The 25,587-nt window shown below is 48.2% G+C and overlaps 1 protein-coding gene across 3 annotated transcripts; it reads left to right on the forward strand.

Annotated features, from left to right (window-relative positions):
• The first annotated feature begins 2,793 nt into the window (after positions 1–2,793).
• On the forward strand, positions 2,794–23,337 carry Znf496 (zinc finger protein 496). 3 transcript variants are annotated; one of them, XM_028776528.1, is made up of 10 exons: positions 2,794–3,267; positions 3,470–3,604; positions 5,351–5,456; positions 5,792–6,218; positions 6,494–6,671; positions 9,955–10,031; positions 15,659–15,791; positions 16,206–16,313; positions 17,242–17,352; positions 21,059–23,337. In XM_028776528.1, the coding sequence occupies exons 4-10, from the start codon at positions 5,829–5,831 to the stop codon at positions 21,805–21,807; spliced, it is 1,746 nt and encodes a 581-aa protein (XP_028632361.1). In that variant the 5' UTR covers positions 2,794–3,267; positions 3,470–3,604; positions 5,351–5,456; positions 5,792–5,828; the 3' UTR covers positions 21,808–23,337. The 3 variants fall into 3 exon arrangements, with proteins under 3 accessions (XP_028632361.1, XP_028632360.1, XP_028632362.1); XM_028776527.1 differs by having other exon boundaries at positions 3,247–3,267; positions 3,470–3,667; XM_028776529.1 differs by having other exon boundaries at positions 3,247–3,267; positions 3,470–3,667; positions 21,062–23,337.
• The last annotated feature ends 2,250 nt before the right edge of the window (positions 23,338–25,587 follow it).

Below are 25,587 nucleotides of genomic sequence, written 5' to 3' on the forward strand. Positions count from 1 at the left end.
ACCTGTCACTTGACTATATATTACTAGCATTTTTGATGCTTTCATTAAGATGTATCAGTTATAATAATGGCTTTTCATTGTCATTTTCACACATGTATATATTTTGATTGTATCTGCCTCCATTACCCTCGTTTGTCCCCTGCCATTGATCTCCTAATTTCACTCAACTTTTTTTTACTGTACCCCAGTCCTTGATGGAATTTATTATTTCCTTTCCCTTCCAGCTTCCTTTTTTTTCTGGTTTTCTAAGACAGGGTAACTCTGGCTGTCCTAGAACTCCCTCTATAGACCTTGAAGCTGCCTTGAACTCACATGGATCTGCCTGCCTCTGCAGGGATTAAAGCTCTGTGCCACACCACCCTGCTCCCTTCTAGCTGTTTGTAGCTGGGTTTTCTTCCTAGGTTCCTGTGTCACCCCAAGTTTTACCTCAGTGACCTAGCTAAACTTCTTCCTCTCCCTAAAAGTATCTAAAGGCCAAAGTATCTTTTCTGGGGGACCAGTTCAAACTGGCAGGATCTAAGCTAACTTAAGATGCCATGAATCTTTAACCATCTGTATGCTAAACAATACCTACTATCTCCTGACAGTTAATAATTGTCAAGGATCATAAAAGGAATTAAAAAGGGACATCTGAAAATGTCCAGAAGCCCCAGGAAAAAAAGTAATATTCCTATTTTGTTAGTTGATGCCCCCACCTTCCTTTGTTTTCCCCCTTGAGATAAGAGTCTGTAGCCTAGGCTATTCTGCTACTAGATATGCGGCACAGCCCAGGCTGGCCTCCAGCTCTCCCTCTTCCTGCCTCAGCCTCCCAGGTGCTGGGACTGTAGGCATGCACCAAGGCACTCAGCTCCCCTCAGTTATTCTATAGCTATAAGACCTCCATACCCGAGGGTTGAGAAGTTGCCTTTCAAGTCTGCCTCCCATTCTTGGAAAGAATAAAAGTCCCGTTCTCTTTGAGGCTGTCACTCTGTCTGATTAATGTAACAGAGCTGGGGGGGGTCATTGTGACAACAGAGCAGGGTTTACAAGTGTCACTGGGTACTTCACCCACAACTCCTGACAGAACCCTGGCTGTTTCTGAGTGAAATGCTTTTCTGTGGCTTCCAGTGCTGCCTCAGGGCCCGATCACCTCAACTCCTACATTTCAAAGACCACCTTTGCAAGGATGTCTGACTCACCTGACTCTTCAATATAGCTTAGTAACAACTCTCAGGCCCTGCTCAGCACTCCTGTCTTGAGGCTGCTGCTCTGATTTGTATTTCCTGTGGTTCTTAAGACCAGAGGTCTGCTTAATGTCCAGAAGCCCCAGGGGAAAAAAGTAATATTCATATATATATTGCCCTTCCGATGGCCAGTGGAGTGCACAGATGTGTCCCAGGACCTGGATGGACGCTTCAAACTGCAGATGTCTTGTAGACTCTCAGTACATATTTCCTGAATATCCTCAAAATGAAGCAGACAGCATCAGTCTTCTGTATGAGGCACCTGAAGCACGGAAAGGTCATGCAGGCCTTAGATCACCTGACTGGGCCTTGATGGGCAAGATTTAATACATGTGCTCTGATCCCCAAACCCAATCTGTTAGTCCCTATGCCAGGCTCTATGCAGAAGAAACACAAAATGAAGGCATACTGGAGCCATTGGTGGTTACCAAACAGCGAGAGGGAATCCTGAGAGTTGTGAGCTCAGGGGAAGGAACTAAAGGGTAGGTGTGTGTGTGAAAAAGAAAAATCCCATGTGCGAGCCACCTCCTGGCCCTGCATTTTTACCTACTCGAGGGCTCCAATGAGCAAGCCTCTGAGCAGGAATCCAAGCATTCAGCAGTCACCGGGAAAGAACTTCAACAGCAGCCCTTTAGGATGCACAGCTGGGCTAATCATCAGGCTCGACTCCCCAAGGGGGTCTTTGGTGCCTCCTGGCTGGCGTTTTTGAAAAGGGATCGGCATGAGTTTTTAAGTCTACATGGCTCCTATTGCTCTCTGCAAGCCTCAAGTCCCAGCCGTGGGTGACCCTTGCTCGCTCAGTTCTGCTGCATTTGGGGAACAAGTCGTCCGCTTGGCTCATTTCCTAACATCACAAAATCTGGACATTTGACTCAATACCTACTAGTGGGAAGTGATCATCCCAGTTATTAGAAGGAAATGGAAGCACGAAGGCTCACAAGACAAAAGCAGTCGGCCGGTGGTGGGGTGTCTCTATCAAGCCACCTTAAGGGAACTGGCTTCCTACCATGTACCCTCGAAAGAGAATGGGAGGGGGGATTGAGGGGAGGATCAGCACAGTAGCTCACTTCTAGGCAGACTTCCCTTTGCTTCTTCCTTTTGACAGTCCGGTTCCATTGTCCAGCCCGGGAGAAAGGACGTGGGGAGGCTTTGGACTCTACTCAACACAGGGTAGATGCAGCAGGAATCGGTTGCAATGCCCTAGTTCTTGGTCGCCTCTCACTCTCCGTGACTTAAGTCACTATGTCCTGTGTCTATGCACTAAGCCAGCGACAAGCTCCCTGACTCACACTCAGGATTGGCAACCTTCTCTCTCCGTACTCACCAGGACTGTCCTGGTGCTCAGAGGGACCCAGAGTGCTACAGTCTTCCTTAAATAGAGAAACTGTAGCTCATCTCCACGCCACGAAGGCGCGGGCCGATGCTTTGGCGAGCACAGCGGATCGCCGAGTCTGCATTTCTCCAGTCGTACTGATTTAGGTGGCTCTGGCAGCGTTGGCTTTGAAATGGAATTTTGGCTGGGAGGGGTTGGGGCACAACAGCACACACGGGATGCGGGTGGTCACAGGGAGATCCCCTTACACCTCATCCCTCCTCCTCCCAATTCTGGCATTTCGCCAGCGCCGCCAGACCAGCCCTTCCCTGCGCCCACACAAGAGGAGCAGGGAAGAGCGAAGCCCCAGGCCGGCCTCCCTGACTGGTGGCCGCGCGAACTGGCCCCCAGCGCCCGGGTCCCGCCGGGACGCGCGCGCATCTCGAGCCGGCTAGGAAGGCCCACAAAGCTAAAGCCCGGGCCCCGCGCCCAGGCCGGGAGAGCACGGAGCGGGGCGGGGCGGGGCGGGCCAGGCGGGCCGGGGGTGTCGGATGTCACCCCCCGCGTACACCTCGGCCGGGAGGCGGGGAAGCGAACCACTGAGATGAGGAGACCTCCTCGGTCCTAGAGCGGTGCAGGAAGTGTCCCAGGGGAGGGAGCCGGAGGGCTCCGGCCTTTCCTTTCCGCGGCGGCCCGGCCTGCGCGGCCCGCCAACCGGGACGCTGCGCAGCGGTGAGTATACGGTGGCCCGATTTCCCATGCCCTGCTGCCTGAACCCGAATCCTGCTTCCCACTTCCCGCGCTCTGATCCCCAGCCCCGCGCCTGGGTCCTGCTCCCTGTTCTCCTCTTCCCGCGTCCGGGCCCAGATCCCTGCTCCCAGAGCCGCGTCCTCATAGGTGCCCTCGGGGATGAAGCTATACGATTATCTTTCAGGCGTCTCCCTTCGCTCCCAAGCTCAGCTGATGCATTCTAGAGGATCCCGAGACTGGGTTGGCCTGGCCAGAGACGGAGTCTGGCCCATGCATTGGAGCCGCCTCGGCCAAGACACCAGAAAAACAGAGCTGGAAGGTGAGGATCTGCTCCCCTGCTGTCCCAGGCTTCGAGGCGAAGAGCCAGCGAATCTGAAAGAGTGTAAGCGACAGAAACCCCATAGTTCTCCTAGCCTAATCCTCCTCATTCCCTCCCTGGGATCCTGCTCCTTCAATAACTGCTTTGGGCAAGCCCCGCCCCTGCGGGAGCCCTCCCCTCACTAACGGTAGTTCATTCATAAAGCTTCCGCTCCCGAGGCTCCTGCGCGCCAGGTGCCAGAGTGACAAAGAGGCACACGCTTGTCTGGCCTAGGGCTCTGTGAGAGCAGTCCCACAGCAGAACTGTGTGCTGAGGGTGGGACCCTGGGTACCCTATCCTACGTGCAGACCTGAGCCATTCAGGGCCCAGCAGGTGGGAGATAGTGGGCGGAGGAAGCTGAAGGGAGCGGGCGGGGCCCAGATTGGGTTCTTAATACCGGAGTTAGACGTGAGAGTAGTCGCGGTTCACAGCCTGTTGCTTTCCGAGACTCGCTTCGGCTGTCTGTCTTTACTTCGGAACTCAAAGGAATACAGAAAAGTTGGGGTTCCAGGTTGTTGTTCGGTTGCTTGGTGGCTTTCTGGTAACGCCTGTCTTCCAGCAAAGTGGTGCTGCCCCGCTGGGAATCTCTTCCAGGTGAGGGTGTAAAGGGCCAGTCAGTGGCCCTGCCTGGGGTTTCCAGAATCCGGAGAGCAGAACCCTGTGTCTCCTTTTGCCTTTTCTCGGAGTGTTGTGAGTCAAGTGGAGAGGCCATGCTATACTGTAAACTGTGCCCCTGGTGTGTATGCTGGATTTTGTATGTGATAGCCGGGGAGCTATAGAGCCTCCAGCCCTCCACCGTTTGTGTGTGTGTGTGTGTGTGTGTGTGTGTGTGTGTGAGTGTGTGTGTGTGTGAGAGAGAGAGAGAGAGAGAGAGAGAGAGAGAGAGAGAGAGAGAGAGAGAATGAGAGAATGAGAATCTGTGGCACTCAGAGTTCCTAGAGAGCTGAAGCCTGGTCACGACTGCCTCCCTCATGACCAGGAAGGGCTGTATCACTATGGTACCACTACCTTGAGCATAATTTGGAGAGAGCATGGGATAGACTCAGGCGAAAGACAAGTAGCTTTTTTTAAGCCACATTTTTAGATTCTAAAATATAATTATATAATTTCCCCCTTCCTTCCCACCAACCTCTTTTACTCACACACACTTATGTATGCACCTGCACGTTTAGCTATATAACAAGAACTTAAAAAATTTTTTTTAAGATTTGATTTTTTAAAATTATGTGTATACCTGTGTAGACATCTTTGCGTGAGTCTGTGCGCTTGGGTGCGGTGCCCATGGAGGCCACAAGAGGGTGTGGGAGACCCTGGAGTTGGACTTAACAGAACTCTGTGAATGTGGGTAGCTGGGAAAGAAGTGTGTACTCTTAACCCACAGCTGCCTCTCCAGCCTTCAGAAGATTATAGTTCCTGTGTTGGGCCCAGGTGGGTATAAGGCTTGTCATAAAGCACTGTTTAGAGAAGAGGCACAATTTTGGTGCACTCTATCACTGAGCTGTACCCCCAGGCCTAGCAATGGTGTTTTTAAGTACAGTGTTTTTTGTTTTCCCTCTGGTAAACTTCCGTGGCCGATTCTGAGTTCCTTCTGTGCCTGGGAGTTTTTGTCCTTGCCAACACACTGAGTGAAGGCTTCTGTCCTTGGCAGAGTGACATTGTTCCACAGTGGTCTTGCATGACGCTTCCCTTGCATGTTTTTTTCTTCAGTTCAATTTGTGGAGACCTCAAGAACAGAAAAAGTGACTTTGGCTCCAAAACTTCAAGACTGTGGCCAGCTGGGGCTATATCCTCCAGGAGGACCTGTCCATCAAAGGTATCACCAACCTTGCTTGCACATAGCTGCCTGTGATATCGTTATCCTGGGGTACTGGAAATGCAAGTGTCCTGTTGAAATGCCACCACTTTTCGCCCAAATTTTCTGCCTTCTTTACTGCCATGTGTTAGGGGATTCCACATGGAGTGATGGCTTGTGGGAAGGGTCATCTTTCTTTCTGTCCCCGTGTGTAACGACCAGCCACACCAACACTTCTTATATTTCCCAGGGATTCCTCAAAGGGCTGGTCTCCTATGGGCTCTGTTTAGCACCCCCCTCAGAAATAACCACAGGAGACCAGAGCATTGAAGCCAGTGATTTCTGTTTGGAAATAGGGTCGTCTTCTGCCGCTGACCCCCATCAAATCCCATCATGCCCACAGCCCTGTGCCCACGAGTCTTGGCTCCAAAGGAAAGCGAGGAGCCCAGGAAAATGCGGAGTCCTCCTGGAGAGAACCCCAGCCCTCAGGGTGAGCCTCCCAGCCCAGAGTCCTCTCGACGCCTCTTCCGCCGGTTCCGCTACCAGGAGGCCGCAGGCCCTCGGGAGGCCCTGCAGCGCCTCTGGGAGCTGTGCCGGGGCTGGCTGAGGCTCGAAAGGCACACGAAGGAGCAGATCCTGGAGCTACTGGTGCTGGAGCAGTTCTTGGCTATCCTGCCGTGGGAGATCCAGAGCTGGGTGCGTGCCCAGGAGCCTGAGAGCGGAGAGCAGGCTGTGGCTGCAGTAGAGGCTCTGGAACGGGAGCCAGGGAGACCCTGGCAGTGGGTGAGCATGGGGTGTCTGGGAGAGGGGAGCCCTTGCTGACCCTGTGAGACTTCTGACCCCAGATGAGAAATTCTGTCCAGGCCCAGTGTTTGGTGTCCTAAGAAAGCAAACATTACTCCCTGAGAAGTCTAAGTTGAGAGGATTGTTACCCAGCGAGTCGGTGCCGGCAAGACCAGAAAGGGAGAAGGGCCATCCAGACCTGCACAGAGCCTACGGGCTGGGCTTTATCATACTCCTCTCTATCTGGCCCTGATCCGATTTCTCTGGGATTGCAGCTCAAGCACTGTGAAGACCCAGTGGTGATTGACGATGGCGATGGGCCTGCGCCTCAGGATCTAGAACAAGAACGAATGTCAGCAGAGTCCCAGAGCAATCTTGATGCCCTGCCTGGGGCTCTAATACAGGGCCCTGGGCTCCTAAGCAGATCGCCTGGCCAGCCTAGTGAAGACCTAGGTATGCAGTCTGTAGTGTGAGTTTGGAAGTTGAATTATACACCACCGTCAGTGTGCTTGGGTGTTGACTTAAGTGATGGCCTTTTTACATTCTTTTTTTTTCTAATCTCCTATGAACTATGAACTATTACTATGTTCTGGGTCTTTCCGCAGAGCAACCAACCCAGAGTCTATTCTTGGTATTGAGTCCTCCCAGAGGGAAGGCCTGTGTGAACAGATGGTGTGAGACTTTATGGTCTTCTTTCTTTGAGGATGTTCTCAGTGGAGACAGAGTTAGTCACTGTAGGACCAGGACCTGTGACCTAATCTGAGCATGGCTCTGTCTTCTGTCCTCTCAAAACCACATTTTCTTGGCTAAGTTACCCTGCCAAGAACATCTAAAATCCCCTGAGAGAGAACAGTGGCCTCTCCTGCCAATGGCTCCAGTGTCCTGGGGCAGGGTTTGAGCATCTGTTTAAACCATCCAACAGCTGCAAAGAGGGGGAAGTGTTCTCAAAGCCTGAGTTGCAATAGGTCACTTCTTGGTTCCTTGAGGTTTGGTTCTCAAAGCTCCTCAAGGCCCAGGGGCCCCATACCCCTCTTATAAGTCTTGCTAGTACAACGGTACTCTGAATTATAATGGGAAAAGTGCATTCTTGAGACTTCTTTAGTTATTTCTGGTGTTGAGTCTGTTCAGTGAGTTGGAGGCACAGCTCTGTGGTAGAGCATCTGCTTAGTGTGTATAAGCCCCCAGCTCTGTCTCCAGCGCCTTTTCAAACTAAAAACAAAGCCTGCTTCTGGTTTTCTTTTTTCTCCTTTACTTCCTCTTCCCATCCCTTTCTCTTCCCTTCCTCAGGCTGCCCTCAAACTCCTGAAGTCTCCTACCTCAGTGCTGGAATTATAGGCCTGCTCAACCGTAGTTGACAATAATAGTCTTTTGTTTAAAAAAAAAAGAAAAGAAAAAGAAAGTGTGTGTGCATGCGTGTGTGTATATAATTTTCCTGCCTGCAAGTGTTTACTGACCTCTGTACAAATCAGAACTCTTCCCGCCCTCTGGCTAGAAGGACTAGCTGTGTTGACGTGGTGGTGCTACCCACCTGTGTTCTACATGCTAACTTGCTTCCCTAACAGAAGTTAGTTTATTCTCTCACGGCTGTGAGGTTGGCACCCAAGGACTGGTGAGCCTTGGGTTCTTCTGAGCTTCTTTGTGTTAGCCATCGTACAGCCACTTGTTGCTGTATCTTCCGTGTGCCTGTCTTCTAGCTAGCCCTCCTCAGTGATACCAGTTATGTTGAATCTGGGCTCATGCTCAAGGGCTCATTTTAACTTCATTGATTCTTTAGAGAGCCTTCCTCTACATACAGTCACATTCTGAGGCGCCTAGGATATGAGCATGTGAATTTACAGGGACCATAGTTCAAACACATCAGGGAATATAAGGAAAGAACCACTCTTCTAAGTCAATAATACTGTGCAAGCCGCCTTCATATACATATGAGCCCTCCTAGGGCAGGGATGCCCAAGGAGAGACCTGCTGTGAAGAATCTTCTAGAACCCAAATTGCATCCACTCTGGCTTTGGGTTGCTTCCTTGGGCAGTACTCAGAACAGAATTTCCCAGCAATTGGGAAGACATTTAACACTAGGATTGTTTACTAGAGATACAGCTTCTAATTGTGACGCTCTTCTGCCAAAAGTAGCCTTTGAGTAGAATGAGACAGCGATCCATCCATAATAGGTGGCAGGCATTAGGGAGCAGAATTAAAACTTGTCCTCCAGATATAAATTCAATATATGAGCAAGACTGAGCCATTCCTGTCATCCTGTGCCTGCTTTGCTTCTCTTAGGATATGCTTTCCGTGTTGCACAGACCCTTTATGACTAAATAGCATCTCAAGTGTCTGTTTGCTTGCCTGTTTTCTCTACCTGTCCATCTCTGTGTCTTATTTTTTCTTTTTGAGATAGGTCTTCCTTACTGCCATGAAACTCTTGTTGTGTATCCTCAAACTCGAGATCCACCTACGTCTACCTTCCACGTGCTGGGAAAAAAATTAAGAGACTGTATGCAGCTGAATGTGGTGGTGCATGACTTTAATATATGTAATATATATATATATATATATATATATATATATATATATACACACACACACACACACACACACTCATGCATGTGTGTGCGCACAGTGTTAGGTTATATTGTGGAATGCCAAATGGTTTGTCCCCGTTGACTGTCTTCTTCCTTGTGTTCATTTCTCCTGGCACTCTACCCTAGTGCCCTCCCTGGCGTTTTGTGTCCCTGTCCTTCCCTATTCTTAACTAATCTTCTCTCTCATAGACCATATTTTCTTCTCCAGCCATCTGCTGATAGACACTGTGATCCTCTAACAGCTATTGTCACTGATTCCCCAGGGAACATGAAAGTGACTTGCCCCTTTGAGGTTTCGTTTCTTTTGTGGTTTCTATTCACAAGAGGGGATTGTTCAGTAATTTTTGTTCATTTTTTTGAAGACCTGCTGTTTTTCCTAATGGCTGTGCTAATTCACATTCTCAGTAATGGTACAATATTCTCTTTTTCTGCATCTGCACTAACTTCTTAAACAGCCTTCTTGTGGAACTTTGCAGGTGTCAAGTTTACAAAAGGTCCCACACTGGTCCTTCCTTTCATTGAACTGCCAGGATTAGCCTTCATTCAGGCTTTTTGTTTTTGTTTTTGTTTTTAAATGTGTGCATATACTGTGCAAACATGCTGTGGTGTAAATGTGATAGTCAGAGGACAACTTGTAGGACTTGGTCTTTCTACTGTTTAGGTCCCTGAGATTGAACTGAAGTCATGTTAGCAGCAAGCCCCCTTACTCATTGAGCCATCTCTTCGGCCCTACATTTCTTTTTTTTAGACATAGTGGTTTTATAATAAAGGCTGACTGATTCTCCTGCCTCTTCCAAAGGCTGGGATTACAGGCATGTAACACTGTACTCTGGAGCATATTTAGATGCTGAGACAGATTCCTGGATTTACAGGGGTTGAATAGCAAATTGATCAGGCCATCCTAAACCTTGCATTTCCTGAGATAGCCCCTATTGTCTATCTGAAAAGACTTCCAGAACCTTGTGGTTTGCAAAGTGCTCATTTTGCAAGTTAAGGCAGAGCACCAGGAATTTTGCAAATTGTCATGGCTGCCCTGTTGGTCCCTCTCTGCTTCTATTTCCTTGCACAATCTGTATCACAGAGCCACCCCTGGGAGTCTGGGAGGTGTTGGGGACCAGGACTGGCTCCCTTTGGGACATGTTTTCCATTTCTTCCAGTTCCACAAGATGCTTTCCTTGTTCAGGAGCAGAGTGTCAGGGATGCCCAGCCAGCGACCACCTGCCAGCTTCCCCCGGTGAGTGATTACCAAAAGCTGATCTCTGAGCTGCCTGCCCCACAGGACAGTTTTCTAGGACTCTAGCCTGTTTGCTATCTGCCACGGAATGTCATAGCCCAAAGAACCTAGGTGAGCAGGACCGGGTTAGATGCTGCTTGCCAGCCCACTCTGCAGACGGACAGATAAAGCCGCTGAAGGAAGCTTCTCTCCTTTTCTAAATTCCCGGAGTGGAAAGGAGAAACCACACTTCTTACATCACAAGGAGTGTTTTAATGAGGCAGTCTTCTCATTCATTAGTAGCTACATTTCAGAAGAAAGCATAGTGGCTGCAGCACCATTACATGACCAGATGTATGTCCATGGTGTGTCCTGTCTGTTCCTGGTCCAAGTTTGCTTCCGTGTCCTTGTGGGGTGTGGCTGGTGTTCAGAGTGGGCACAGCTGGGATCTGGTCTCACGGGTGGAATGTTCGTTTCCTTTCTTCATCCATCTGCCCAGGTTTTCAGTGGACCTCTTAGCTATCCCCTTTCTATTGCCCTTTCTACTGCCCTGCATGATGCTACACTGTAAACACAACACACAGGCGTGCACACACACACCCTGGGACTGTGGGCTCACAGGGTGTAGGACTGCTGCAGTAGAAGACTGTTCAGAAGAGCTGTGAAGGAATAACCCCTCTCCAGGATGCTTGGGGCTGTTGGGTTTGAAGCAGGTGTTGAAAAATTCACAAACATAAAATGAGAACTTGGGATAAGACCCAAGTTCTACATGTAATTCTTTTGTTTCATATACATCTCATGTGTGGATGAAGGTTATTTTATGCTTTCTGTTTTAAAGAGTTAACTGTTTGTGTCTGCGCCATGCTCCCTACCGTCAGTCACTGATTTTGAGGCTAGGTTGGACCCAACCTTTCTCTTTGTAGCATCACTTCCTGTGCTGTGAACTGAATCTTTGATCACACACACACCCCCTCCATTTTTTTGGAGAGTTACAGGAGGGAGCTTTGGGGAAGTAGGGAGATCGTAAGTGCAGAATCCTCTAAATGAGTGCCTTCATAAAAAAGGTTTGCTTGGCTGGTAAAAAGGTTGCTCATCTTGCTAGCATGAGACCCTGACCTCGGCCCCCCCCCCCCCCGCCCGCCCTGGAACCCACATAAAAGCTAGGCCAGTAGCACGGACTTGATCCCAGTACCAGGGAGGCAGAAACAGGTAGATCATAGGCTCCCCTTGCCGACTTGGTGACTTCCAGGCCAGAGAGTCCTCTGTCTACCACAGAGGACAAAAACCATAAAGCTAGATGGGAATAATGCCTGAAGTTATCCGTGTGAAGATTCCTGTATTCACAGCCACACATATGCAAATGAGTGTGCATATACATGTGTGCAAATAGGTTTCAGAGACTTGCCTTGTCCTATCTCAGAATAGCCCAATGAAAGGCCTAGACAGTAAAGGAGCGGGCTGGAGGGAGGGTTCATCAGTTACCAGCACAGGCCTGGATTTGATTTCCTGCATCCGTGTGACAGCTCACAGCTATTTGTAACTCCATTTCTGTGATATTCAGCGCCCTCTTCTGGCCTTCTTAGGCACCACATCCTCAAGCAGTACACAGATATATATACAGGCAAAGCACCCATATATATAAAACAAATTTTATTTATTTATTTATTTATTTATTTATTTATTTATTTATTTATTTATATTACTTATTTATTATATGTGAGTACACTGTAGCTGTCTCCAGACACCCATATGAGGGCAACAGATCTCATTGCAGATGGTTGTGAGCCACCATGTTGTTGCTGGGATTTGAACTCATGACCTCTAGAGGAGAAGTTAGTGCTCTTAACTGCTGAGGCATCTCACCAGCCCATAAAACAAATTTTAAATCCTTTTAATGTTTTAAAAGAACACAGAGGTGACACTGTACAGATGGAAGCTGACAGTGGAGGGCTGTGACGCATTCCCAGAGGAGACCTGAGGCCAAGGAATTCCATGAGGTTTTGGGAGTAGGAAAGAGATTGTTCATACTGAACACTCACTGGTTGTAGATGACAGGACAGAAACTGTCAAAGGGGAAGGAGGATAGTCCAAGAACAAAAGGGTCTTTTTTTCCCCCTTTTCTTTTTTTGGGATAGATTCTCACACTGTAGCCCAGGGTAGCCTTGCACTCATGGCAGTCTTCCTGCCTCGGGCTCCCAGGTGCTAGAAGGAAGAAGGTGTGGCACCAAGTTTGCCTCCTAAGTCTTGCTCCTTCTTGGCTGAGTGTTTTCAAAAGCAGACTCTGATGTGGCCTTAGAGAACTTCACCAGAGGAAAGCAACATGGAGCAGATGGGTTTATTCTTCTCTGCTGGCTTGGCCTGAAACTAAGTTAGAAATGACCCAATCTCTTTCTCTCCCTTCTCTGGCCTAGGACTTAGAACATCTTGGAAGTTTTTCTACCATTTTCTCTTTTTTTTCTTTTCTTTTCTTTTTTTTTTTTCTTAGAGGTTTATTTTGTATGTATGAATGTATACCATGTGGTTGTGAGCCACCATGTGGGTCCTCTGTAAAAACAAGAAGTATTTTTAACTGATGAACCATCTCTCCAGCCCTCTCCCTGTTTTCCACAGGACTCTTTCAGAGAAAGGCTCCCAGGTGACTACTGTATTTTATCATGCTTTAAATAATCTTGTGTTCAGTCTCATCCTCTTTGGGGAAGACTCATTCCTAGGAAGTTGTCTTCTATAAAGAAGGGAGGTTGATAGACCAGATTTGTGACATGTCCTTTAGTCTCGTTGCCACAGAGGTAGGAGAGAGAGAAAGGTGGAAGGAGAATACCCAGTCAGTGTGTGGCCTGGGCTGTTTGTTTAGAAGTGGCTTGCTTTGGAAAAGTGTAGGCAGGTAGTTCAGGGTTGGGTTTTTTGTTTGTTTGTTTGTTTGTTTATACCAGCATAATGTGGCTGGAATTTGCTCTACCAGTTTACATAGTTGGGAGAGATAAAAGTGTTCAACATTTAGAGATTGTAACAATCAAAGGACTACAATATACAACTGTTAAGCCAGCCTACAATAGTTGTTATTGTTTTTTCTGAACAATGAAAATATTTAGTAATAAACTAAAAATTCACTAACAGACTAAGTCTGGGTAAGTCCCTGAGGCCTGGGGGAGCTGGGTGATTTCTTATCTAATATTCTCCACATGGGTCTTTGTGAGCACACAGCACAATCCTCAACCAGTCCACACCCTCCCTCTGTTACTGTGCATGCTGCTCTGTTGTTCAGCCACTGTTTCCACATTGTGCTGTAGTGAAGACGCAGCCCCATAAGCAAGCTGATAGGAAGGCCTCCAACCTGTGTCGGCATGAAAAGCAGTACTGCCATTGCAAAGGGCTCTTCCAAAGGAGCTCAGAGCTCCTCCTGTTCCTGGTAAATACTTGGAACCAAAGAGAGCCCCCACAGAAAATTAATTGCTTTGATCTAAGAAGGGTTTGAGGTGACCACTGTTGGTTTCTCTGAGTCAGTATGGATACAGATGCACTGTCTCTTGTGAGCCATCTTGTATTGTGTCTCGGGGCCCATGGGTGGCCGATTTCTCCCCAAGCACCACAGGTTTAGCATGTTTTGTATGACTTGATGGTGGTTAAGCCACAGGTCAATACTACAGCATCAGGTTAGTCTGGACCTTCTTTGAGTTCATTATAGACTTACTCCATTGAGGCGTTTTTTGTTTTTAGTTCAGCATCTGCCTGTTTGATAATATTGTGGTGAGTTTTGAGGTGTAGCAAGCATGTAAGTATGAGCACTTGGCATGGATTGGCTGGGCAGGAGAAGTGAGGTGGAGTTCAGCATCTCTTGGTTTTGACTGGTAGTCCTTCTGAGGAGGAGTAGGTGTCTTGGATGGCTACTGTGAGAGATTTGCAGACGGATGGCAGACTAAGCAATCAGCTCTCTGTGTCTGGGCAAAGAGGACAAGAATAACAGTTCATTAAAAACCTTAACAACCCAGATGTTAGCACACACCTTTAATCCAAGTACTTGGGAGACTGAGGCAGGCAGGCAAATTTTGGTCTATACAGTGAGACCTGTCTCAAACAACAACAAAAAAAACAAAAGGCTGGAGAGATGGCTCAGTGTTTAGGGATGCTGACTGCTCTTCCAGAGAACCTCAGTTCAATTACTAATATCTACATGGCCACTTCAACTGTCTGTTAACACCAGTCTCAAGAGATCTGATGCCCTCTTCTGGCCTCAATAGGAACTGCACACACAGACATACATGCAGGCACACCCATATAACATAAATAAATCTTTTAAAAATTTAATTAAACCTTTTATTTTTAGTGGCTTAAAATGACAGTCTAAAACACAAGGACACTAACTGGCTTTATGCAGCATAATTAAAATCAAAAATACTCTCAAGAACAAAATTAGTGTAGTGACTACAGTAAGCAAAGAATTAGCAGTTCAAGGGTCTGGAGAGATGGCTCAGAAGTTAAGAGCACTTGTTGCTCTTGCAGAGGACTTGGGTGTAATTCCCAACATTCCCATGGTTACCATCTGTAACTAGTTCCGGGGGAATCTCATGGCTTCTTTTGACCTTTGAGGGCACCAGGCACTCCTGTGGTATGGATACATACATTCAGGCAACATGGTCATACACAAAAAAAAAAAAATCTTTTTAAAATAAATTATTGAAAAGAATCAGCAGCTTATGACTTAGCCAGACCCTTGAGGAGAAGTCCATCTCCAGCCAGCACTAGCTCTCTGCTCAGAAAGAAGCTCAGAGCCAATACTTGGCTCAGTGACCCAGTGACTGCGCCACGTGGGAGACTGGGGTCCTTCTTTTGGTTTGGCCACAGGAATCCTCACCAAGCATCCTGGTCCTCTCCAGGAGGTCTTAACCAGTTTCTTCTGAGATCTGTTCCCAGTAAATGAAACTACCATCCTGGGCTTAGGTAGGTCACTCTCCTGGGTCCAGTACAAAAAGGTGGTTTATCAAAGATGGTTTCTCCCTTGACAGCCTTAATAAGCTCTTGGCAACACCTAAGAATTCCCTTTTCAGTAGCTAAAGAGGCTCAGGCCCCAGAGGAGGATGTTCAAACATCTGTGTTTCCCAAAGGGATGTCTCTGAAATTGCAAAGAACTGAAAGTCAGGCTTTGGGCCAGACAATGTTGAAAGTTCCCATAAATTTATCTGAAGCTTAATTTCATTTGTTCTTTCTATCAGCCCTAGGCCTGGAGGTGTAGACGTGATGAAATGTAATGACACTGGGTAGAGCCCTGGGAAGCCCCTTCCACCACGTGAGGACCCTGGGTCTTTTGGGGGGTTTTGAGACAGGTTTTCTCTGTGTAGCCCTGGCTGTTCTGGAACTCACTCTTTAAACCAGGCTGGCCTCAAACTTATGTAGCTCTGCCTGCCTCTGCCTCCTGAGTGCTGGAGTTAAAAGCGTGTGCCACCACTGCCCAGGAACGGCACCAAACCCAAAAAAGCAGGCTGTTTCCACAGGCCCGCTCTGCTGCACCTTGGTCTTGATTTCTAGTCTCTGAAGTCATTAGGCATAAATGCCTTGTGTTGCATGCCACCAGACATGGCATCTCAACATCGTAGCTAACACTCAGAAAGGCCCTGTTCCTCCCCAGCCAACACAGCCCTGTTCTGTACTTTCAGAACCGAGTGTCTCCATTTAAGGACATGATTTTATGCTTCTCAGAAGAGGACTGGTCCCTTTTGGACCCGGCACAGACTGGTTTCTATGGAGAATTCATCATTGGGGAAGACTATACAATCTCCATGCCTCCAAGTAAGACCTAGCTCCCATGCGGCCAGGTACAGGGAAGGTGGGTGGGGCCTCAGGTAGGACACTACCTGTGAGGTTACGGTACTATGGCCAAACCTGATCTCTGTTTACCCTCTTACCTTGACAGGAAGCTATCTGTGCAGGACTCAGTTTCCGTCAGCTTCCAGTTACTCTTGCTCAAGTTGCCCGTTCTTATGTACCCAGTGGGGCTCAGAGAGATGGTCCTAAGCCCTGGCCTGCTTTCTAGTGAACCGCCTCTCACCCTGCCCCAATTTGTCTGGCCTTGTTCTCCTTTATAGCCCCAGTGGTACCTACCACAGCTCATTGTCCATTTCTCCTCAGTCTCTTCTTGGGTTGGACAGGGGTTACCTGCAACAGCAGATCACTGTTAAAAGTGCCCTACCTCTTTATGAATAGATGAGCCTCCAGTTCAGCCGGGCCACCCACAGGAAGAGGAGAATGGGTTGCGGATCACAGAGTGGACAGACCTCCAGGATAAAGAAGCACCCCAGGCCTCCTGCTTAGGTGAGTGACAATCAGAGGTGGGTGGACAACAAGGTAGAAAACTACTGCAGCCAGAGCATCCCCAGTGTTCCTCCACAGCTCCCCACTCTTGGCACTCCATGTCTTGCCTTGACTCTGGCTTTTTGTGGAAAGTGAGGAGGCTAGATTTTGCTGTGCATTGAGATTCTATTCCTCAACCAAGGACTTGTAGAGAGGGCTACTTCTGCTGTCCAGAGTAGCCTTATGTTTATAGTCAGGTCCTCTCTAGAAAAGTGGTCAGATGCATATGGCTGAGGACCGGGCACAAGGCACAACCCTTTTAGACACTGCTTGTCTGCTACCTGCCCACTCACACAGGTGCTAGGAGAATTCCATGGGAAGAGATGGGCGAAGATTCATTGTCACATGTCTGTGGACCCAGGACATGCGCATGCATTTGTGTGTGCATGCAACCTGTGCTAGGAAGGGAAGTAGCCTTGAACAAAATCAGCAGCAACCCTGGACCTCTATCCCCTCCCACCCCTGTGCACACGAGCATGTGTGTGGGTGTATGCGCACGCGTGCATGCCTGTGTGTGTATAACCTGTGCTATGAAGGGATGTGGCCTTGAACAGAATCAGCAGCAACCACAGGCCTCCATTCCCTCTGACCCTTCTCATCTTTGTCCAGTAGGCTCAGTACAGTCTGTTTGTGGAAGGTCTGTGGCCTGTGGAAGGTGTTACTCATCTGTGGTAGAACTAGAAAGTACATTAATTGAGTCCCCTTCAGAACTTAGGTTCATGGTGTTTGTTCACTTGCCTTCAGGTTCATTCACTCAGCAGAATGACCCCTCGTGCTCTGCCCCGAAGGGAGCGCAGCACCTGCAGATCGTAGCCTGCCTCTTCCTTAGTGGTTTCTGGGTAATGATATCTGTATGTGACAAATCACTTTCTCCATCCTCTTTGGAAAGACCTTCCCAGCCTCCAGCCATTCCAAGAAGAAAGAAGGAAATGGGAGGAGGTGCAGGTGCCAGAGCTCCAGTCCTACCAGCAGGCGGGGCTCACTCAAAGTCCTTGTCCAGGTGAGGAGCCTGGTTTGGCGTGGGACCCTGCTGGTGCTTGGTGTGAAGTGGAGAACTGGGGATGGGCATATGTGTGTTGATTGGGAATTAAACTGCCCAAGGCTCCTGTTGACTGTTGTGGCTGCCTATTGCCTTTCCTGGGTGGATTGTCAAGCGCTAATGTAACAGTGCTCTGTGTGTAGTGAGTGTGCCGTTTACCTGATCATGGATAACTAGAATCCCAAGAGGATCTTGTTAAAGAGACGATTCTAGAATGCAGAAGCTGCGTGGCTGCCCTCCCAGTATGGATAGTCTTGAGTCATGGAACAGTATCCACCTCCAGAGGCCGACTAGTGTCCTACCTTTAACATCCATGTTACTAACTTCAGCTGCCCGTATAGGGTACAGCCTTGGCCCGCTCTGGACCAACTACAGCTTCTGTGTGCTGACTCTGAGAAAACACTTCCCAGATTTTACTGGGCGATGCTGTTCTCTTCTTAATCACTGCTAACTCCTCAGCTCCAGCTGACCAACATCAGTTGTCCCAACAAAGCAGACATTGCAGTTGAATAGTTCTGGTCTCAATCACAGCTGATTCTTCCCAGCTGACGAGAACCACAGCATACAAATGGCACTGAAAGTCTTCACTTCCCCCTGAAACTTTACAGAGCTGGTCTCTATTGCCTGCACTGCCCTGAGCTGTACGTTAGTTCCCCCATTAGCTCATGAAACTCTGAACACTCAGTGGCTTTTCCAACCCAAAGTTCAAATGCCGCCACAATCCTCTCAGAAACCATGCTCAATCTGTCACAGCAATGACAACAACCTGGTACCAATTGATTTTAATCTGCTTTCTGTTGCTAATAACATAATTGTAGCCTTAGTAAATTGTATTTTTTTTTCAATTATGTGTCTGTCTGTGTGACTATATACATGTGAATCTAGTACCTTCAAAGGCCAGAAGAGTGTGTCAGATCCTCGAGCTGGAGTTATATATAGGCCTGGGTCCTTGGGCTCAGCACAGAGCCGTCTCACCAGCCCTGATACACTTTACTTTTTAAAGACTTATTTTGGTCAATGGTTCTGATTCAGTGTCAGGGCCTTCTTCCTGTTGATCTCAAGGTGACAGAGGCCGTCGCATGGCCAGACACCCAGCCCCTAGCTTCTGTACAAGGTTGCTCTGAGATAGATAATCATGTGCCCGTTATTTACATGAGCAGCAGGGCTCCTATCAGCTGTGATGAGGTCCTGAAAACTGGAGTCACTGGCGCAATCCAGTCAAAGCACACTTGGGCTGCTGGGCTCGGACTCAGCTCTTTATCCCACGACTCCAAGCTGTGTGTTGTCTGTAGTCTGTTTGTTTGTCTGGGGTTCTTATTGTTGTTTTTGTTTTCTTATTGTTCTTAATGTTTCAAGACAGTGTCTTTCTGCAGCCCTGGCTGGTCTGAAACATGTTATATAAACCAAGCTGGCTTCAAACTCAAACATCGGCCTGCCTCTGCCTTTCCAGTGCTAGGATTAAAGGCAGGCTGCTGCCATGTCCAGCTCTTTTTTTTTTTTTCCCTTCCCTGTACTATGGATTGAACCCAGGGTTTGTGAATGCTTGAAAGTATTCTACTGTATTTGCTGGTACAGGTCAGAAGAGGGCATCAACTCCCCTGGAAAGTAGTAACAGACTGTTGTGAGCTGCCCTGTGGTGCAGTGTTTCACCTCTAAGCAGCTGCTATGGCCTCACACTAGACAAGCTTTAACCAGCCACATAAAAGTTTCTCTCAGCTCCAGAGACCTCTGGTGCACAATCAAGGTCTCATTAGGGTAGGCTTCTTCCCAGGTCTTCCTCTCACCCCTCCTCCCCCACCTCTTCACCAGGACCTACAGGATCTTCTTTCTGCGTCAGGGAAACACGAGTTGTATTGGGGCCTGCCTATTAGCCTCATTCTAACTTACGTCTGTCTTTTCGTATTTAAAGTCAGCTATGGGGTGAAGGGATTCACTGTTATCTTTTCCTATATGTACTTTGCTCACGTTTCTTCCTGTTACCCCCTTGCTCCTCCTGATGGTCCCTCCTAGCAAGTAGCTTCCTTTCTCCCTGAGATATTGAGTATTGGAGGCAGAGCTTTGTATGTGCTAGGCAAGTTCTTATAGTAAGCTATGTAGGCTAGCCTAGAACTCACTTTGTAACCCTGATGATTCTTAAACTCTTGAGTATTGTCTCTATTTTTTGTTTTGTTTTTTATTTTTCTAGACAGGGTTTCTTTATGTAGCCCTAGACTGTCCAGGAACTTGCTCTGTAGACCAGGCTGACCTCAAACTCAGAGATCTACCTGCCTCACCTCCTGGGTGCTAGGATCAAAGATGTGCACCACCACTGCCTGGCTTGATTCTTAAACTTTCAATCCTCCTGCCTCAGCCTCCTGTGCAACCTGTATTACAGGGTGTCCCACCAGGCTGGCTCATTTTTCTTTCTTAAAAGATTTATTTTTATTTTTTATTTGTGAGTGCATGTCTATGTATACATAGGTAGGTGGTTGCCTGTGGAGACCATCAGAGTCTCTGGACCTGGAGTTCCAGGTTGTAAGCTGCATGACCTTGGTGCTTGGAAACAGACTCCGGTCCTTTGGAACATAGTGGCTGACCTGGAACTCGCTCTGTAGACCAGGCTGGCCTCAAACAGCTCTGCCTGCCTCTGCCTCCCAAGTGCTGAGATTAGAGACTGCACCACCACTGCCTGCAGTGGCGAGCACTCTCTCCTAAGTAGTCTCTCCAGCCTTCCTTTCAAAATTCTAGGTTCTACATAGAAGTCAACTTGCCTTTTGAAAAGCTGTCCCAAATACAGTGGCACTCTGCTGCCCTGAGGGTTACTTCAGCTGTTGAGTGTTTGAGTTTTGGGGCACAGTCAGTTTGGTTGGGGCTGTCATAATATATTTCATCTCCTAGTGTATAAGGAAGAGACCTCTGTAGTCTACCATAGCACTTTCTTCCACTGATACCTCGTAGTAATAGGAGAGCATTGTCATCAGTGGGGGCTCAATATCGCCTCTTCCTGTCTAGTCTGAGAGCTCTAGGTGTTTCACAACTTGAGTTGCCTACCATCAGCCTGGAGAAATGCAGCATCCACTCCATTTGATTATATAGATAGGACTACACAGGCATAGAAAAGCCACCTGGCTAGGATGTGACCTCTCAGAAGACCAAGAGGAGAGATGGGCTTTAAAGCCCAAGTAAGTAGACTTAGGTTTGGAAACAATAAGGGTCAAGTTGGACTCCATCCTTCTTCCTTGGAATGTTCCAGTGCTTCTGAGAGTATATAACATAAATAGTACAGCACTTGTTAGGGTCTAGGTACAAAGAGGGATGTGCTCACCATAACTCTACCATGACCTTTGGACCCTCCAGGGTCCATCGCACATAACCCCAGAAGTTAAGTAATATGAATGTTAAAAATTTTCACAGGTGAGTGCCAATTCTTAGAATTTTAAGTCCCAGTAGTTCAGGAAGAAATGCTTTGAAAATAAAGAATTAGAGAAAAGCAGAAGGAAAGCCAGAAAGAAAGAGACAGTTGCTATACCAACAGCCTGTGCAGGGCAACCAGATCCTCAGGAGTTACCAAGGAACAGTACAACCCAGGGTGTCTGGACCCCCAGTTAGGCCTTTCTAAGTAGGGTCTCTAAAGTCTGGAGTAGGCAGTAGTCTGGACAATTCCACTGACCATACTGGTTTCCTGTAGCAGGAGGTGACTCACCACCCCTCAAGAGCAGCCTGGACCAGGAGGTGACCATCGAAATCGTTCTGTCCAGCTCTGGGGACGAGGACTCCCAGCACAGTCCGTACTGCACAGAGGAGCTGAAGAGCCCTCCCGACCTCCACAGTGCCCCGGCCCACCAGAGCAGCACTAGTGCTGGGGGCGATGTGCAGACCTCACAAAAGTCTTACGTGTGCCCAAACTGTGGGAAGATCTTCCGCTGGAGGGTCAACTTCATCCGGCATCTGCGCAGTCGCAGGGAGCAAAAGCCACACAAATGCTCAGTATGTGGGGAGTTATTCAGTGACAGCGAGGACCTGGATGGACACCTAGAGACCCACGAGGCCCAGAAACCCTACAGGTGCAATGTCTGCGGAAAGAGCTTCCGCCTCAACTCACACCTGATCTCACACCGACGGATCCACTTGCAGCCAGACAAGCAACAACCTGTGAAGAAGAGTGAGGAGGACACATTGGAAATGGAGGGCACAGGTGCCGGTGACCTGCTGGAGAAGGGCAAGACCAAGCTGGGCTTCCAGTGTGGGGACTGTGAGAAGAGCTTCCAGCGACACGACAATCTGGCAAGACACCGTAGACACTGTCATCTAAAGGACGAGACCCGTCCCTTCCAGTGTCGGTATTGTGTCAAAACTTTCCGACAGAATTATGACCTCCTCCGCCATGAGCGCCTGCACATGAAGCGTCGCTCCAAGCAGGCTCTGAACTCATACTGAGCAGGGTGTGGCCCCACAAGCTAGCCCCTGCCCCAGCACAGAACCCTCACCACCTGCCCTTTGCTCTCAGGTAGTGTCCAACTTCTGGTGCCATGCCTCTTCCTCCCCAGATAAAAAGCAGTCCCCTGAGCATTCCTTCCTTCTGTGCCAAAACCCAGGGAGGTGAGGCAACTCCAGCCTCAAGATCTGCATCACAGAGATCTCCAGCCACTTGCTCCGACCCTCAGAAGGACTGAGCTGCCCCATCCCAGTGGCTTCTAGGGGTGGGGTGTCTATAGTAGGAGCTGGCCGAAGCACTGACCTCTCCTCAGTCAGCCTGGGGTGATGAGCCAGGAGGCAACCCATAGATCCACTGACCATCAGGAGGTCACATTTTGAAAGTTCATGCATTTATCCCCACATGTCTTATTTGTGACCTAAAACCCTTCAGAAATGTGTGATAGAAACTACCTGTCACCACTCACATTCCTCCCCATTCTGTCTAGGAGTTGAGAGCCTAGCCCTCCTCACGAGGCTCTTCTGCTGGGTAAGCCAAGCCCTGGGACAAAAGCTGTGAAGTCTGGTCCTTCATGGGTAGTGACTCCAAGGCATTTGTTTAGCTTCCTAGCGCTGTCATCACTAGTACTAAACATAGGATCTTCTAACAGCACGGGGCATTGTCACAATTATGGAATTTGCAAGGCTAGGTCTGGTGTCAGTGGGCTGGTTCTTTCTGAGGCTAGAAGAGGGAATCATCCTGGGTCTGATGGTCACTGACACTTGTCTGTACCCCAGGGCTTGTACAAACATCTCTCCATCTTTGCCTTCATCTCCACTGTGTCAGTCTCCAAACTTGCCTTTTGTACAAGGATCCCAGTCTTTGGGTTGGGGCTCACCCCGAATAATGTAGCAGAGCCCCACCTTCATCTGGAGCGGCCATTTCCAAATACAGTCACATCCTGAGGTACTGGAGTAAGGACCTCAACACTGGGGTTTGAGTGGATGTAGCCACAACTCCAGTTAATTCCGTGGTGCTGTTGCTGTTCCTGCCTCAGACGAACCAATGCGACTTTGAGGCAGCGTGCTTGCCATTCCTTTGAATGTTGAGCTCAGTTGTCTGCTTTCAGAGCTGCTGTCCTCTGCCAGGGAGAATCTTCATCCATGGCCTTTAAGTTCAGAGCCTGAGATTCTGGGAGTGGTTGTTGCTAGGAAACCGCAACCAACCAAACATGTGGCCCCACTGTCCTGGCACACTGGAGTTGGTCAGGCTCAGTGTGGCTGTAACTGGACCTGAGAGCTCCAGGTAGCCAGTGGGCTGTAACAGCTCTCAGCAGTCAGGAGGTCTGGGAAAATGAATTTAAGGCCTCTGGTGCTCTCTGTCCTGATTTTCACATCAAGAAGCCTCTAGTCCAGACCCAATCAAAGACTATAAGACTTTGTAACAGGTTTCTTTTTTCTGCCCAGTGCATTGCCCAGAAATAGTAAATGCAATAAAACCATTTGGTCACACCTTGGAGAAGAAATAAACTGCTGAAGCTCTTAGTTTCTAAATAGTTTTCTTCTATGCTTGTGTCTGGAAAAGGGAGGCGTGGGGTCTTTGTGGTCAAGGGAGGGAAGTCTTGCACATGAAGACCAGGGTCTTTTTATTCACCCTGTTTGCCCCTATACTCCTGCCTGAGCTTCACAGTTACCCAGTGAGGAACACGGTGCTATTCACTTGTGTACTTGACAGTCAGTCATAACCAAACATGCAAGGGTTAATAAAAGGTATCCCAAGCATGCACCAAATACTGCCAGGGATCGTTCATTGCTGACCAAAGCCCATTAGGGGTTAACCATAACTGGAATGTTGTTAGCAGCCCTGGGTGAGGCAGCTCAAATCCTGGTTTCTTCCTCTCAGGAGTAAATAGGCATTACCTGTTTTGAGGAACAGTGGCAAACCTCCACTAAACATCCTAGGCCGGCTTAGTCTTCCTCTCCCGTCTGGCTGCTGCTGTCTGAGGGCTCAGCTTTAGCCAATCCACTTGCCCCCTCCTCATATTTTCCTAATGGCCCACAGAAACCTGCAGGCTGACACCGGACAACCACGCTCCCGATTCCTGTATTCCCAATTCCAGCCCCACGGCTGGCGCAGGTGCGTCATACATACTCAATGAATTGAGATTCGAGTTAGACTTCATTAAAAACAGTGTGAAGCTGGTTATTGGAACACAGGTTTGTGATCTCAGCAACTCAGTCTGGCAGGGAAACAGGTGAGAAGAGTGGCCCGAAGGTCCCTGTCAGTGTGCCCCAAGTGAGAAAGTCACCTGTTAGTGGAGATCTGGTCCACGTTACTTCTGCTCAGTGGTTTCCCCTCAGCCAAAATCAGAATTTAGATCAGGCAGTAGGAGGATAATTTAGATCACCTTGCTGGTTCCATCAAGGCTCAGACACTTTTTTTTGCCCCCAGTAATAGGAAGTAAGCCCAGGGCATCCTGTTTTCTAAAAAGTTACCCTATCACTGGGCTGTATTCCTAGCCTTATTTTCACTATTACCAACTAAATTTCCAAAGCTGGCTTTGAACTTGAGAACTTTGAACACTGTGTATGGTCTTGTTTCAGGCATGATGTAATTGTTTCCATCAGAATGTTTTGTAACATTCGGTCTTCTGCCACTTCTCCAATATCAAACTTTTTTTTCCCTGTTTCCTTTCCCTGTCCATGGGTGTGTGTGTGTGTGTGTGTGTGTGTGTGTGTGTGTGTGTGTGTGAAAGAGAGAGAGAGAGAGAGAGAGAGAGAGAGAGAGAGAGAGAGAGAGAGAGAGAGAACGCATCTCTGAGAATTTGAGGCTTGCCTGCTCTACATAGTAGAGAGACCCTGTCTCAAAAAAACAAAAACCAAACAACAAAACCAACAATACAAAGTTTCAGCAGAAGATAGTTTTCTCTCAAAGAGGCTTGAACTCTGAGAGCTAAGGTAGTCAAAAATAAGGGAGAAATCCTTTCCTATGCACCCTTCCTAGGTGAGCTGGTAACGCTCCTTCTAATCAGGTGATGGGGGATGTGCTTCAGTTGGGGGTCTTACGCTACCTGAGATGGACTAATGAGGGTTCCAGTCACCTAGAAACCACCCCACAAACTGAGGCAGAACTTTGTATCTTTTGTTTTCAATTGAAAGAGAGGGAAAAAAATGAGAGTGTGTGTTTGTGTAACTGAGCGGAAGTGTCTGACTAAGGCAGTCGCCGGAGTTGGGCCAACCTTGAGATGTCTCTCCCGAACCGTTTCACTTTGGGTGCTGTGAACTGGACTCTAGCGCTCTTTGAAGGAGGTATGTGCTCTTAACCACTAAGCTATCTTTTTAACTATAGAGGGAGGAGGGATTTTCAATTTCAATTAGCAAAACTAATCCCATGGATCAAACTGGGAGCTGCCGAGATCCAACCTGCAATTATACAAGCAACCACACGAGGTCACCATAAGCTCAAAGTATTTTAGATTAATCTGAATTTGAAGAGAAAAATGATTTTGACAAACATGGGAAATTATAACATAGGACTTGAAAGAACTCCTTCAGCTGACCATATTCATATTGGACAGTTTGTCCTAGAAGTCCTGAGGTGTAGTTATAGATGGATCCAGAAAGAAATTCAATAATCCCTCACTGGTTCAGCCTCAAGGGTTAATACTTAGTTTCCGGGCTTTAGGAGGGTGGAAAGGGAGGCAGTGCTCTTGGCTCTAGCCATCTCAAAGAAACTCCTGCTGAGAAGCAATGAGGGAAAATGCCCCTTTTGCTTACTCTGAAGGTGGGTCCTATGCTGCAACT

The sequence above is a fragment of the Grammomys surdaster genome, unplaced genomic scaffold (assembly GCF_004785775.1).
Source record: "Grammomys surdaster isolate TR1022 unplaced genomic scaffold, NIH_TR_1.0 270, whole genome shotgun sequence".
In the NCBI taxonomy this organism is placed as follows: domain Eukaryota; kingdom Metazoa; phylum Chordata; class Mammalia; order Rodentia; family Muridae; genus Grammomys; species Grammomys surdaster.

Coding starts and splice junctions, on each gene's coding strand:
- Znf496 (XM_028776528.1), top strand. CDS start 5,829: ATGCCCACAGCCCTGTGCCCACGAGTCTTGGCTCCAAAGGAAAGCGAG. Junction 6,672..9,954: donor CCAGCCTAGTGAAGACCTAG/GTATGCAGTCTG, acceptor CATTTCTTCCAG/TTCCACAAGATGCTTTCCTT. Junction 15,792..16,205: donor TACAATCTCCATGCCTCCAA/GTAAGACCTAGC, acceptor CTTTATGAATAG/ATGAGCCTCCAGTTCAGCCG.